The following is a 15306-nucleotide window of genomic DNA, read 5'->3' as shown; positions in this document are numbered from 1 at the left end:
TATTCTATGTTTATCCAGAGGTCCCGTATGGGGAAAAACTGCTTCAAGTGCATTTATTTTTTGAGCTAACCAAAACGGAGATTCTTCTAGTTTGGCAGGTACTTTACCCATGATCGAATGTACAGTTGCAGGGTGAATACCTGGCGTTATTGCATGTGGTTACTACATGTAGTTGCGTTGGAGCAGCACGTGCTGGGTTCGTATTCAATGTTTGCATTACAAACTGTACTGATCGTCTGTATATTGCCGGCAGATCGGTATATAAACGACAAACTTCAGCTACTGCTAAGTTTGCTACTGCAGGGTGAGGTGTATAAGTGGTCAATAAAGGCCAGGTAGGACCATCATTACTTAGAGGGCCTAACCTAACTGGTAAAATCGTATGGGGTAGGGTGCCATCAAACCAATTATTATGTTCTTAATAAGATAAAGGTATTTCTAAATATGTGTATTCTTGTATCGTCCAGGTACGTTTGTAGGTGTTTAGTGATGAAATGTATTTGTGTTCCCATCAACTGCTGGAAAAGTAACCCAAGAATAAAATACCGCATCTGCATCAACTGCAAATGTGACTGGACCCCCCTGGGCCGTTAGGCCATTTGCCAATAAATGTGCAGTAAGGGGCGGTCTCATATTGACTGCAATTGCTACCTGTTGCGGATTCGCCATATTAGATGGTAGTTTTGTTCAGAGATAAGTTTACCAAATGGGGATTTTCCTTTTAGGGTTCAAGCTTGAACAACCTCAAGCATCCAATAGGTGTCTCCCTATTTAACTGAGGAGGAAATTCTCAATACCACAGACGTCTCCATATATAGTACCGAGGTGTCTTTGTATATAGTGAGACAGAGATATTCAGGAGGACCGGAAAATTCTGACCAAAAGTTGGCGGTGCGATGTCTCGTAGGCTCCCATTATTCTAATGAGACAACTGGATTTTGAGTGGCAGAATCACCTGCGGTGTGAGAGACTGAGCCTGACCCACTACAAGTGACACCTGTCACCCCAATCCGGGTTTTGCTCCGGCTAACTAGCAGCACCTCATCTTCACCCAAGGGCAGGGATGATTGGGCAGCCGAGCGCACAACATAATTGATTTCTCAGGGAAACCGTGGTCACTCAGGTCTCATCCGTTTCTCTCAGTTACATTAGTCTCACATACACAATGACAAATAGAGGCAGTATAGGTTTCAACAATGCTTTAATAAAGTGGCTGCATTTTAGATAGCAAAGCATGAACTGATGTAACCAGGACGATACAGGATGACAAGATTAAAATTGTGACAAGGAGAGTGAGGCATAGAAATAACGCTACCATATTGTCACTAGAGTCAATAAACTAATTGCTACCTAGGCTATAATAGAGCACAGCGTGTTAAGCTCTAATTCTGCCCTTCAGGTTCCCCTGGGAAGACATCATCCCCCATACCTGAGCAAAGGCCTGAAGTCTGCATAAGCAGCTGAAGCGAAGTGCTTGGCAATCAGCATACAGTCGTGGTTATCTTGCTGGAATCTCCCTCTAACGTGTAAGGGACAGGGAAGTGTTTTTATAATAAAACAGCTGATGTTCTGAGAAATTGTCCCTACGTAAGGATGTGTGTTTTTATGAACGTCAGAGACAAAACTCTACACCATGTTCACCAACAGCGTATCTTACTTGAGCCTTGGAAGAAGCACAGAGTGAGCAAGAATGTCTTCTTTGAGAACAGAGTGCTAGCCTAGGCGATAACAGTTAGCTAGAGAGAAATAAAACAAGACCGTAAAAGTGGCTATTGTGACAATAATAAAATGAAGCACAATAAAATATATCTAGGGGAAAGTGCACAGCCGCAGGCCTAGTATGTTAAAATAATGCGCATGGAGCTATGACTAAAATGGCTACACAACACTGTTACCTGGGACGTGAGTGGTTACACACTCGTGATCCAAGAGCAGCAGGAGTTCGATCTCTACTCTGCCACATGCACTAGTTCTATGAAACGGTGGCTGGTAAGGCGGCTGTGCATACTTCTCAAGCACATCTTCATGCCCTGCCTCCTCCATGTACTTCATGAAGCCTTCGCGCCTCTAGCACAGATAGGGCTCACACTGAATGTCACATGCGCTCTTTGGTGCTTATGCTGCTCTCACTAGTGCTGCTCATGGTGGGACTTACTGCATATATACTTCTGGTTTTGCCATCCTTACCTGGGGGTTGGCACTACCAAACGTCTGTGATTAGTGTTCCTACAATTAAGGTATCCTCTCTACTGTTGAAGTTTTTAGCCTGTGTCGAGGGTGCAAAACAGCCTGCAAAGCCCAGACTTGGTCCTCCTCCTGGTCAGGATTCAGCTCTTCATCAGTGAAATTATATTTACAGTCTCCATATTTGGCAACACCATATATTAACAGCGAAGAGTGCAGCATCTTTAATTGCCTATGTCTCCCCAGAAAGCATGTGATGATTCCATTGTTCCAGGAAATGCATCCCAGAAATTGATGGGCAGGCACAAGGATGACTTTGCACAGTAGAAGGCCTTATTGCACCAATTTTCTACTGTGTAGGCAGTTTTGTAATGGCCTCAGTACTGTATTTCATGCTGTCATGCTGCAGAGGAGTAATGCTATACGTACTGTGGTAGACCTGAAGGTATTGTTATTTTGTGTTCCTCAACATCCTTTTACACTTGGCTGTAAAACCTACTTTTTTCTAGAAAAAATATTTGCAAAAATATGTTCTTTAATCTGCATCAGATATCTCTATTTCCTTACATGTTTTAAGCAGTGGTAACCTGCCCACATCAACCCTCACTTATAGTGAGTGGCTAGGTTCATGAAACGGTAGCTCACTCAATGACTTAAATGCTCTCTGTGCACCCCATGAACATTCCTATCACTGGCCTGTGTGAAATGAGGCCAGTCTTAGAAAGGGTCTACAGTTTTAGAACTGGAAACTCCAGACTTAAGGCCTGATTTATATGTTGGTGGAAAGGGTAGCCCATCACAGTGGTGACTGAGTACCCTTCATTCCAACATAATGGTCCGTCTCTAATGATTAGGCCTCTCCAAAGGTCCGAAGGGGTAAAGGCTGTCGGAGGTTTCACTGTCCATCACTGCCGGGGAAAACCCTGGCTGTAAGGTGGGGGTAGGTAAACCTACAAAATGCCCCCCTCACCATGGGATATAACTCCCATAGTGAAGGAATATTACTTTCTTTTTTATTTTCAAAAACAAAATCACGCTTTGAGGGTTTGGTTTTGAAATATAAAAGTTGTAACATTGCCATACGGCTCCACCATGTTTGACATAGCCATAAGTCAAAGTTACAATGCTATTAGAAAATGTCTTAACAGAGATTTCTGTCGTGCAAATGTCAGCCGGCCTGACAGATATTTTTTAATTTGGCAGTCGGGACCTCCGTCAGGGCATTGGTGTAAAATACTCGTCACCTAAATGGAGGGTGGCCAGGTCGCCAACAATTAAATCAGGCCCTTTGTTATACATTTGATACTGCATTGACTCTTGCAGTCCAATCCTTCTCACAGTCTTCATATATGGGTTGATGCCAGAAATATATGGCAAGATTAGTTTCTGTTTCAGATTGCTGTTATTCTTTTTTTGATAAAGTAATTTTTATTGTTTTGCACATAACTCAAATAAAATAAGGTGATACAAACATTTAAATATGGTGCCAACGGGCACACAACATAGGTCAGATCCCTTGTTCCAGCGACACGTTCTCAGGCTATAAAGAAGAAGGAAAACTGTACGCAAATCTACTTGACAGGCCCTGGTGAGTTATGAGTTGATCCTTGAGGTTGGAGTAGGAGGGGGGGCTGTTTCGACCCTCTGTGGTGAGGTAGCTTTCGGTGATGTAGGGAAGGCACTTGTAGCGGCTTCCCACCTTCCCCATATCTTATTTTATTTATTCGGACGTCCTCTAGCCTCATATACCAATTTTTCCCGTATCGCGCACCAGTCCATTCCACGCCTCCACTTAGTCAGGGCCGGGCCCCCCTTGGCTTTCCAATTCGCCATTATATCCCTCTTGGCCACCAAACATGCAACCCCCAGGAAGGTCCTATCTGGTCTTCTCAACCCAGTGTCTCCCATAATTCCCAGTAGAGCGGACAACGGTGTTTTCCCTACATCTTCTTGCAGGACCTCAGAGACATCATTTAGGACCGCCCTCCAATATGTTGCTATGACCGGACATGACCAAACCATATGAAAGAAGTCGGCAGAGGGGTCCAGACACTGAGGGCAGTCAGCTGTGGTTCGGAGGCCCGCTCTGTGTAGTTTAGTAGGTGTTAGGTATGCTACGTGAAGGTAATAGGTCTGTATTTGTCGGAATCGGGAGGCCATCGTAAGGGAGGGGGGTGCCATCAGTGCCTCGCCCCAATCCACCTCCTCTATGGGGCCCACCCATCCCTCCCATTTCTGGCAGAGCCCTTCTAGAGAGCGAGCTGTGTTGGACACCAGGGCGCGGTATATCTGGGAGACGCCTCCTTTGCCTAGATTCCCCATTAGTGCCTTTGCCTCCATCGGGCTGTACTCTGGTATTGTGTTCCCTGCTTGTACGTGTGATTGTAGGGCAGAGCTGGAGATATTTATGGAATTGCGTCTTGTTTAGTGAAAATAGATTCTGGAGCTCCTCAAAGGACCGCATGTGTGTCCCGTTCCAAATGTCGCCTAGTGTGGATATGCCAATGTTGTCCCATTTCTGGAATCCCTCTAGGCCCGCAACTTCTTCCAGTTGTTTCCCGTGCCACAGCGGGGTCTGTTGAGTGAGGCTTCCCCACCATCTCGACACCCTTTGAGCCGCCCGCCATCCCATTAGGACCACCTTGGTTATGTCAGGCGTATCTCGGGAGATCGGGCCCCCATATAGGGCATTGAAGATCCGCGGATAACTCAATGTGTGGAGTTCTAGTCGGTATGCCGGGTCCGACCATCCACCCCCCATCCAATCATTAATCACTTGTAGGTGCATTGCGAGGTGGTACTGGTAAATGTTGGACATGCCCAGTCCCCCATCGTAGACGTCCCTCTGGCAGGTGACGAGCGCCAATCGTGGACGAACGCCACTCCATATGAACTGGCGTGCTAATGTGTCCAGCTCCTGAAACCATCTCTTCGGGATGGGATGTGGGAAGTTCTGTAATAGATAAAGAAGTCTGGGGAGGACCATCATCTTAAAAAGTGCTATTCTGCCTAGGAGGTTGAGGGGAAGTGTTTTCCAACGTTGGAGGTCAGTCTTAATTCTCCTGATTAAGGGTGTAATGTTGAGTTCCCAGGTTAGTTCCGGGAGTAGCGAGATGTATATTCCTAGATATTTAAAGCTATTTCTTTTCACTGGGATAGTATGTTGCCAATCCACACAGTCTCGAGAGCGGTGGAGAGGGACCAGCAAGGATTTACTATGGTTTAGAGTCAGCCCGGAAGCCTCCGCGAAGAGGTTCAGTATGTGTAGAACGCGGGGACCACTCGTGGGTGGGTTGGAGATGTATAACAAGACATCGTCCGCATAAAGTGCCACTCAGTCCTCTGTACATGTGGGCCAGGACCAACACTCAATCAAAGGATCCCCGCATAACAATATCACCAATGGTTCAGTCATTAAGGCAAAGAGCAGGGGGGATAGAGGGCACCCCTGTCGGGTGCCACGGCTGATGGGAAACAGATCAGAAACCACTCCATTCACTTGTACTCGGGCCGTCGGGTTGGAGTAAAGCAGTTTTACCAGGCCACGGAATTTAGCCCCAAGCCCATTACTTTGCAGAACCTGGTCCAGGTAGGACCAGTCTACCGTGTCAAAGGCTTTCTCGAAATCGAGTAGGAGCAATGGCAAGAGATTATGTGACAGAGTCCCGCGTTGTGCTAGGGCCAGGTGCAGCCGTCTAATACAGTGCCTTGTGCCACGGGTGGGCATAAAGCCACACTGGTCAGGATGCACCAACGAGGGCATGGCTTCTTTCAGTCTAGCGGCCAGGATTGAAGACAGTACTTTGATCTCCATATTCAGGAGAGAAATGGGCCGGTATGCCGAGCAGTATTTTGATGGGGGTTGCGTCTTAGGGATTACCACAATTGTGGCTTGATCAATCACATCAGGAAAGCGGCTTGCTTTTCGGCTTCTGTGTACATTTCAAGCAGGTGGGGGCTTAGGATGTCGCCACATTTGCTATACAGCTCCGCCGGAAGCCTGTCCGGCCCTGGGGTTTTGCCCGATGTCAGGCAGGCGATTGCGTTAGTAATCTCGGGGAGGTTGAGGGCTTCACCCAGTCTGTTCCTTGTCTCCGGGGAGACTCTGGAGAGGGGTATTTCGTTTAGGAGAGGAGACTCTTTCTCGGGAATGGACCGTGGGTGTTCTGCATATAGGCGAGCGTAATAGGAAGCAAAGCTTCGTGCGATTTCGGTGGGAGTCTTAGAAAGGGAGCCTGAATCATCCATGATTTCGGGAATGACTCTATTGGCTAGAGGGCGAGTAGCCAGCCAATGTAAGAGTTTCCCATTCTTATCTCCCCATCCATACACTCGGGCAGCTGAGGCCCTCCAAATATGCTTTGCTGATTCTAGCACTAGGTGTTTAATTTCATCTCTCACCATGCTGAGGTGTCTCAGAATGGAGGCTGATTTAGAGATCCCATATTGTCGCTCCAGGCTTAAAGCCTTTGCCTCTAGAGCAGATACTTGCGAGTTTCGGGCGCGTTCGCGGACACGAAGAAGATGCTTAGCGTGCCCTCTCAGAGTGGCCTTACACACGGCCCATAGTGTGCCTGGGGATCGGACTGATCCCAGATTCATTTCAAAGTAGTGAGTGAGGTGGTTCCTGACCTCAAGGGTGTAGTCGTTGTCTTGCAGATACCATGCATTAAGGCGCCACACCGGTCGTCTGGAGGGATCCAACCCCCCCCCCCCCAATCGGACCCTCACTGGTGCGTGGTCGGAGACTCGACGCAGTAGTATATCCGCTCCTGTGACGCTGGTGACCTCAAGGGCGGGCATAAATACAAGGTCAATTCTGGATTGTGTCGGGTGGGCGGCCGATGTGTGTGTGTATTGACGCTCCCTAGGGTGCCAGACTCTCCATATGTCGCAGAGACCCAGGCTTTCAGCCCAGCCCGTGAGACTCAACGCTCGGTTGGATCTGCTAGTAGTAATCTCGCCTGATACGTCTAGGCTTGGATCAGGGACAGCATTGAAATCCCCTCCTACTAATGTGGCTCCCTGAGGGAGCCCAGCAATTACCTGGCGAAGAGAAGTTAAAAAGGCGTCGAGCCCTGCCGGAGGGGCGTATATGCTCACCAGGTTTAGTGGTGATCCGTGAAGTACTCCCGTGACCACTACAAATCTGCCCTGCGGGTCCGATTGCGTAGCTGTAATTACCATAGGTAGTGAGCGGTGGAGCAGGATGGCCACCCCTCTCGAGCCTCTGGAGAAGCCTGCATGGTAGACTCTATCGTAACCTCCCCGTGAGAGCATGGGGCATCTAGTTCCAAGGAGGTGGGTTTCTTGTAATAGGACCACAGCGGGGGAGTATCTGCGGAGAGTGCTGAATACAGTGGATCTCTTGATTTTATCTAGCAGGCTATTTACGTTCTTTGAGATGACCTGAGTCAGTAAGGGCCAGTCGTGAGCTGCATGTTTGCTATATTTTGCTGGGTGCCTGCCTGTGAATCTTGGGATGACCGTTTCAATTGCAACAGTGAAATATTAAAATAACAAGGTGAGCTTATCAACACATTACTATCTAAACCTGTGTCAAACTCTTTTCCCCCTAACCACCCCTCACCCCATACTCCCACCCCGGAAGCATCTGTCGCCCCGTTACCCAACTGGAACAAAACAGCCAGAAGGACTGCTATTGGAGTGGAGTGGTGGACCCCTCCCTTTAGTCGGATCAGATGCAGTTAACGGCTTTTAAGTAAATCACACGGAACGTGTGTTAAGGAGGTATTGAGCCCTCCATGGTGTCACCTCCCCTGGCCGCATGTCCAGAGTGGGCACCTCTGCCGTACGCTCTCGCTCCATCAGAGGTTGCCTGTCCCGCCTCAGCCGAGTACCGGAGACTGGCTCAGGTCGGTGTCGTCCGTGGCACGGGCCGCGTCCCGAGGCCCCGGCGATCCGCCAGAGGCCCCCCCCTCCTGCACACCAGAGCCCGAGGGTGATGCATTGTTCGCAGTGGCGTCCGAATCTTTCCATCTACCTTTTCTGGATCTAGTTCGTCGTCTGCCTCTCCGGGGCCACCCCACTGGGGGGGGCACCCCATGGGAGGGGCCGCCCACCGTGCCCCGGGGACCCCCCCGAGCCCCAGTGCCCTCTTCAGTCAGCCAGTCCCATGCCTCCTCCGGGGACTCGAAGAAGTAGGCCTTTCCGGCCATTAGGACCTTGAGTCTGGCAGGGAATAATAGCATGTATGAGAGATGCATTGCTCTAAGCTTTTGTTTGACATGCTCATAGGAACGGCGGCGAATCTGCACTTTACGGGTGTAGTCAGGGAATATTAAGATCCTATGGTTCTCCCATTGAAGGTTCTCGGCACACCTGGCTTCCTTAAGGATATTGTCTCGGTCCTTGAAATTAAGGAAGCCTGCAATCATAGGGCGCCTGGGGCCGCCCGGTGGTGGGCGTGGAGCAAGGGCCCTGTAAGCACGTTCAATCGCGAACCAAGACGAAAGGGTTTGATCTGGGATCCAGGTCTTGATCCACTGCTCCAGAAAATCGGAAGGTTTATCCTCCTCCGCGCCTTCCGGAAATCCGACAAAGCGCAGGTTATTGCGTCTCGACCGATTTTCTGCATCTTCGGCACGGCGGTGCAATTCGTTAGTTCGAGTTTGGAGTTGGGCCACCCTGGTTCTGAGATCGGATAGTTCGTCTTCTGTCTGAGAGACTCGGTTTTCTACCTCAGTAATACGGCCCACAGCATTTCTGAGGTCCTGCCTAATTAATCCCATGTCCTCCCGGATCTCTCCGATCTTGGTCTCCACGGCGGTCTGCGATGATTGAATCGCCTGGAGGATGGCGTTCACTCCGTCAGGAGCCGGACCTCCACTGGCTGTGTCTCCGTCTTTCCGCGGACCCGCAGGCGCTGTGAATTGGTCAATCTTTTGCTGGGAAGCAGGGGGTTGTTTGTTCGCTTTGTCTCTTCCCATCTTGTTGCTCGGGCAGGGAACAGATTGTATTATCTCATGTGGAGTTTTATTTTCGAGTCTCAAACATTCATTGAGCTCCCCGTGTCCAGGAACCAAGAGGGAGCACCCCCACGGACTCGCAGGGGCCCCAAACTACGCAGGTTGGATTGAGCGGGTATTGTTCTTTATTTGAGGTTCAGCAGTCCAGTGTCTGTCTCCCCCACCGGCCGGGCCAACTCAACAGGAAAGAGGGGAGGTCCCTGCGACGGACGCCTGAGTGTTGAGGGGCCACTAGATCGGGGCCCTTCTCCGAGCACCGTCGCGACCCCTCGGGATCCAGGGGGAACTCCCAGCCCCGGGAGGCCAATCCTCGGTACCTCCGGGCATCAGCGTCTCTGCGGTGGGCCTTTGCTCATTTCAGCCCAGTTGCTGGTGTCTATCCCCGGGGCCGGTGGGTGTTCGCTGCTTGCGCTGCAGCCTTGTGCACTCGCGAGGGACCAGGGAGTCACTCCTCCCCTCGCCTGGTCTTCGTTCGGCTTTAATCCTCGTGGGAGTTGAGGAAATGGCTCGCAGGCTCAGCGCCTTGAGGGATTGCCTGGGCCGCCTGGCTCCTCACACCTCCCCTCCTCTTACCGGAATGGGTGTGCCCCCGTTCCGCGTATGTTCTGGAGGTCTCGTTGTGCCTGGCTGCCCTCTCTGGGGCCGCTCGCGCCTCTGGCTCCTCCAGGATCCCCGAGCGCTGTGTCCCCAGATCAGCACGCCATGTACCTCGTTCGGCAGGGCGTGCCCTCCTACCTCCGAGGGGCTCCTCAGCGTATGCCGCACCTCCACTGCTTCCCCCCTGACGGCCGCGGTCACACCGCTTCACCTCCGGCGGGGGCGCGGCAGCGACACACCTCAGCCGGCGATATTCCAGGTACCTCTCGGCATCCGTGTCAGGAGCACCACTCCAACTCTCTTCATCAGCCTCAGCGGGAGCCCCGGTCCCCGAGCTCAGCCGCCACCCATTTTGTTTGAATTAGACGGGTTGCAAGGCGGCCACGGGGGCCGTTCTGAGTCGTTTTTTTTAACCTCTGCATGCTCCCCAAGGAGAAGGGAGTCCACTGGAGTGCTCGAGGTAGTGCCATTAACCCATCAGATCGCGGCATATTCGGGCGGATGACGGAGGGGTCCAGAGCACTCTCAGAGTGCGACCGCCATCTTGACGCCCGAAGTCACGCCCCACCCCCCCCAGATTGCTGTCATTTTTAACCCTTTTATTGCAGGACCCTGTGATAGTAAGTGTTATAATGAATAACTCTTGCTTGTTGCTGGATTTCGTGACATTCTTCTGTTGTAGTGATGGCACTTAGTATTATAGTACAGCACAATATTTGTCTATCAATCAATCAAACAATCAAAAAATGTATTAAGTGCACTACTCATCCGTTAGGGTCTCAAGGCGCTGGATGTGGGGGGGGTTGCCATTTACTGCTCAAAAAGTCATGTCTTGAGGTGCTTTCTGAAAGTTATGAGGTCCTGGGTCTTGTGTAGGTTGGTGGGGATGGAGTTCCAGGTCTTGGAGGCAAGGTGGGAGAAGGATCTGCCGCCGGAGGTGGTGCATTGGATGCGGGGGACTGTGGCGAGGTCAGCGAAGTAGAGAAGTCGAGTAGGTGTGTAGAAGTTTAATCGTTCATTAAGGTAGGCTGGTCCAGTGTTGTGGAGGGATTTGTGAGCGTGGATAAGGACTTTGAAGATGATCCTTATGCTGATGGGCAGCCAGTGAAGAGATCTGAGGTGAGCGGAGATGTGTTTGTGGTGGGGGAAGTTGAGGATGAGACGTGCAGCTGCGTTCTGGATTCGCTGGAGTTTTTGCTGAAGCTTGGCTGTGGTACCAGCGTAGAGGGCGTTACCGTAGTCCACGGACAGCTTACAATATTCCTTTCAATTGGAACTCCCAAGTGTCTTACCTTAAAAGGACTGCCATCTGTTAATAAACAATACTACTCCCATTTCCTTTTTTATAAATCATTCTCCTTATACGATCTTTGACTTTTCATTTTGTTCTGCAGCACATCGATCCAGGACGAGAAGTATGAATGAGAACACATCTTGTCTATGCCCACTGAAGAAGCAGCAAGGGATTCCTAAGAAAAGCCTGACCTGCAGGGAGTGTGAGAAAATATTCACTAAGATGTCATCTCTTCTAGATCATCAACGAGTACAGACATTTGCGAGACCCTTTCACTGCAGTGTCTGTGGAAAGATGCTTCTTCTGCAACATCAAAGCACACTCACAGGGCTCGGACCGCTTTGTTGCACAGAGTGTGAAAAGAGCTTTACTAACGAGACCATTCCCCTGAGGCACCAGAGAATCCACACACAGGTTAGACCCTTCCAGGGTACTGGTTGTGAGACTACCTTTACTCAAAAGAACAATCTCCTAAGGCACCAAAGAAGCCCCAAACCGGTGAGGCCCTTCCATTGCACGGACTGTGATAAGAGCTTTAATCTGAAACACAATCTTCTAATTCATCTAAGAATCCACACTGGGGAGAAGCCTTTTCAGTGCACTGAATGTGGGAAGAGCTTTAACCGGAAGCAAAATCTTCTAACTCATCTGAGAATTCACTCCGGGGTGAAGCCTTTTCACTGCACTGTGTGTGAGAAGAGTTTCAACCGGAAGCAAAATCTTCTAACTCATCTAAGAATCCACACAGGTGTGAATCCTTTTCCGTGCACTGAGTGTCAGAAGAGCTTTAAGAACAAGCAAAATCTTCTTACTCATCTAAGAATCCACACAGGGGAGAAACCTTTTCACTGCACAGAGTGTGAGAAGAGCTTCACTCAAAAGGGAAATCTTCTGTCACACCAAAAAATCCACACAGGGGCGAGGCCTTTCCAGTGCAAGGAGTGTGAGAAGAGCTTTAATCAAAAGCGTCACCTTCTGGATCACCAAAAAACACACACAGGGGTGCGGCCATATCAGTGCACAAAGTGTGAGAAGAGCTTTAATTGGAAGCAAAATCTTCTAACTCACCTACAGATCCACACAGGAGAGAGGCCCTTCCAGTGCACAGAATGTGAGAAGCGCTTTTTTCAAAAGCGTGATCTACTCAGTCATCAAAGAATCCACACAGGTTTGAAGCCTTTTCACTGCCCTAAGTGTGACAAGAGCTTTAATTTCAAACAGAACCTTCTAGCTCACCTACGAATACACACAGGAGAGAGGCCCTTCCACTGCAACCAGTGTCAGAAGAGCTTTAATCAAAAACACGATCTTCTCAGTCATCAAAGAATCCACACCGGGTTGAAGCCTTTTCACTGCACTCAGTGTAATAAAAGATTTACTCAAAAGAAAAGTCTTGGGAAGCACCAGAGGATGCACACATAGGTGAGGCTTCTTTACTGTTCCAAATGAAGGAGAGTTTTCCTTACATGACAAAGCTTAAGAGCGGCAAAAGATTAGATGCAGAAGGGGAGACCCTTTCAATGTAGCATGTAGGTTAAGATTTACTCAACAGAAAAGTCTTGTAATAAATCATATACATCTTGAGGCTTGAGAGGAGAGAGGCTTTTGCACTGAGAGCGAGAACAGAAATACTCAAAAGATAAACCTGATCAGTAGGCAAAACATAAACCCAAATCCCACACCTTCACCATGCACCACAAACATTTCCTAGCAGGGTGCTTGCAACAGCCAAAACGTTCTCAACAAGAAAGGTTTTCAGCCTTTTCTTAAAACACCGGATTGCTTTTAACATCTCATCGTCACTGTGAAATTTATTCCATACAGTGACCCCCCACCCTGAACCAGTTTGTTCCAGTAAAATTATTAGTAGTCAAATTTACATAGATTTCACATTTCTTACTAGGAAATACCATATGAATATTGTCCTCCAGTGTAGTGTTCACTCCTGATGGATTGGGGATTATGTTATAACCGTTAGAGAGTGCTTAGAAATTATACAACTTATGTCTGGGCAAAATTGGTAGGAAGTGTTGCCCGCCACATAGAGAGATAGAGTCTTCATTGTGCTGTCACCTTCCTAGCTTGACGAATGCCTTTAGTCTGCTTTCCCAAAGGAGCACATTGTGGCAATGGAGTGTGTACAGAACCCTTCATTTTTATTTACGTTTTCATGGTAAGACAAAAATCCAACCAAAACCTAAGGGTTTCTACTTCAGGAAATAGTTTGTTCTCAGAATTGATCTGTATGAGTATTGTTTTTCCAGCATTCAGAGACGGCCAGTTGCATTACATCCAGGTTTGTAAAAGAGCATCCCCTGTCCATGTGCCCTTCTTGATGTTACCACTGAGGGAAGCCTTAGTTGGGGTATGATTGGAATTAATGTGAAAATTACTCACCACTCCCTCCTGCAGTAAGTCATGCAAGGGGTTCATGTACAAGCAGAGAAGACGCACAGCTATAAAACTATCACATTGCAGCCAGGACATACTCTTGCCTAAGACGACCTTGAAGTGAGTCATTCCGAGTAATGACAAACATGCATGCAGTGCCCCACAGTCAGAGAGAATGGCATGATTCACGGCATCACATGAGTATTTGAGCATTTGACGTTTGCCATGTGGTTGTGAGAATTCATAACTTACCCTTAAGCCAGAAAAGCTCATCTGTAGACCATCTCCTTCTGCGAGCGTCATCTGTGATCGCAGCCTTAGAGTTGTTCTACAGCTCAGTTAATCCATGCATTGAGACTTGAAGAAGTGTGGTTTAAAGTTTTCAGCAGAGGCTCAATGCCTAGCTTTTGAGATTCTGGTGTCACCTTTTTTTCCACTACTTTTTATTGAATTTTCGTTATGGATAATAGATTTCCTAGATTTGGACTAGGTCTATTTTGGTTCTTGTCAAGTGGGGTTGGAGTCGCATTGTTTCAATGCTCCTGCACTGAGGCTGGTATTGAGGCAAAGTACCTCGATGGTAAAGAAGCCCATCATATGGATGAGGGCTGCTGACGGTACCATATACCCTGTAACTTCCTTATTACTTAGACTACCCAGTACCAGCTCCCGGTGCGCAGTGTAGCGCCTCATTGGTCCACTGCCTAAGGTATTACTAAGACTAAGAATTCAAGTATTTATAATGCTATACAGGTTGGTCCTTCACCAGGTCAAAAATCATTCTCTGATAAATCCACAGTATAAAAATGGGAAAAATCATATTAGGATATTTGTGCCTTGGACATCCTATGGAGTTATGCAGCGATCTAATCAGAGGCTGGTAAGTTTATTGCACCGTTTAGGGTGAAAAGTTCATATTTCTGTATTAGTTCCTGTTGGAATGCTGGTGTTTCACGTCCCTTGTATGAGTATCTGCCGCATCAATGTAATGTTAAAACTACATATTTTATGGGTCATGAGGACATAACCCATTGTTCAATTTATATGAATGTCTCTCAGTATCTAAGGCATTTCTCCTACTGAACAATGTTCTAGGCAGATGAGTATGAATTCAGACACGCCTTAGTTTCATGTACATATCTATACAGAGCACTGTGCATTCTCATATTCACAGCGTGCCCATATGCATATATAAATATATGAAGTTTGAGTATAGAGAGGAATCTTAGTATTTTTCAAAAATATATTTATTTTAAAAGAATATATTTAACCAGAGTTGAATGCAAGAGGTAAAATATAAGTTTATGTGGCCAAATCACCGTTAGCAGATTTATTTCTCTGCATGAAGTCATTGTAATATGCAATTCGTGTGGCCTTAAACAGTGTTTTTTCATGTTAGTTATGCAGTACTGTGGTAATAATATGGTATTTAATCTTTGCATTTTTTTAAATAAATGTGTAATTCTGCTTTTAAAAGCTGCTCTGTTTTTAACAAATGAGCCTTCCCACCAGCCGCTCTGCTCCTGATGGTGAACCATTGAAGGGTGTTCGGTAACCGAGTGATGTTTGTGACGCCTGACAGCCGCTGAGTGGAAAGGCTGGGACCATGGGCGTTGGAGCCAGAGATGAGCTTAGGATACCCTCAAGCCGCCAAGTTTCCCCATCTCAAGATGCCATCTTCTTCATATCTTCACACAGCATTGGTTTGGTGGTAGGATGAGGATGTTTCAGACCTAGAGGGACATTGGTCACAAAGACTTAAGGAGACTGGCTGAGGCAGTGACAGGCAGGCAGTGGTGGGATAGTATTAATAAAATTTTATTAATTGTAATTAGTGTCCCAGTAGATCTT

The 15306-nt window shown here is 48.0% G+C and overlaps 1 protein-coding gene across 2 annotated transcripts in view; it reads left to right on the top strand.

The window, feature by feature from the left end:
• Positions 1–14927, top strand: part of LOC138248871 (zinc finger protein 84-like) — a 45163-nt gene extending 30236 nt beyond the window's left edge. For both annotated transcript variants that reach the window (XM_069202838.1, XM_069202837.1), the window contains one exon: positions 11165–14927. In XM_069202838.1, coding sequence (XP_069058939.1) covers positions 11165–12486 — 1322 coding nt within the window. In that variant the 3' untranslated portion in view covers positions 12487–14927. The remainder of the gene's footprint in view (positions 1–11164) is intronic.
• The last annotated feature ends 379 nt before the right edge of the window (positions 14928–15306 follow it).

This window comes from Pleurodeles waltl, chromosome 8 (assembly GCF_031143425.1).
Source record: "Pleurodeles waltl isolate 20211129_DDA chromosome 8, aPleWal1.hap1.20221129, whole genome shotgun sequence".
Classification (NCBI taxonomy): domain Eukaryota; kingdom Metazoa; phylum Chordata; class Amphibia; order Caudata; family Salamandridae; genus Pleurodeles; species Pleurodeles waltl.
Note: the sequence above shows the minus strand (reverse complement) of the source record. Positions and strands in the feature narration are given on the sequence as shown.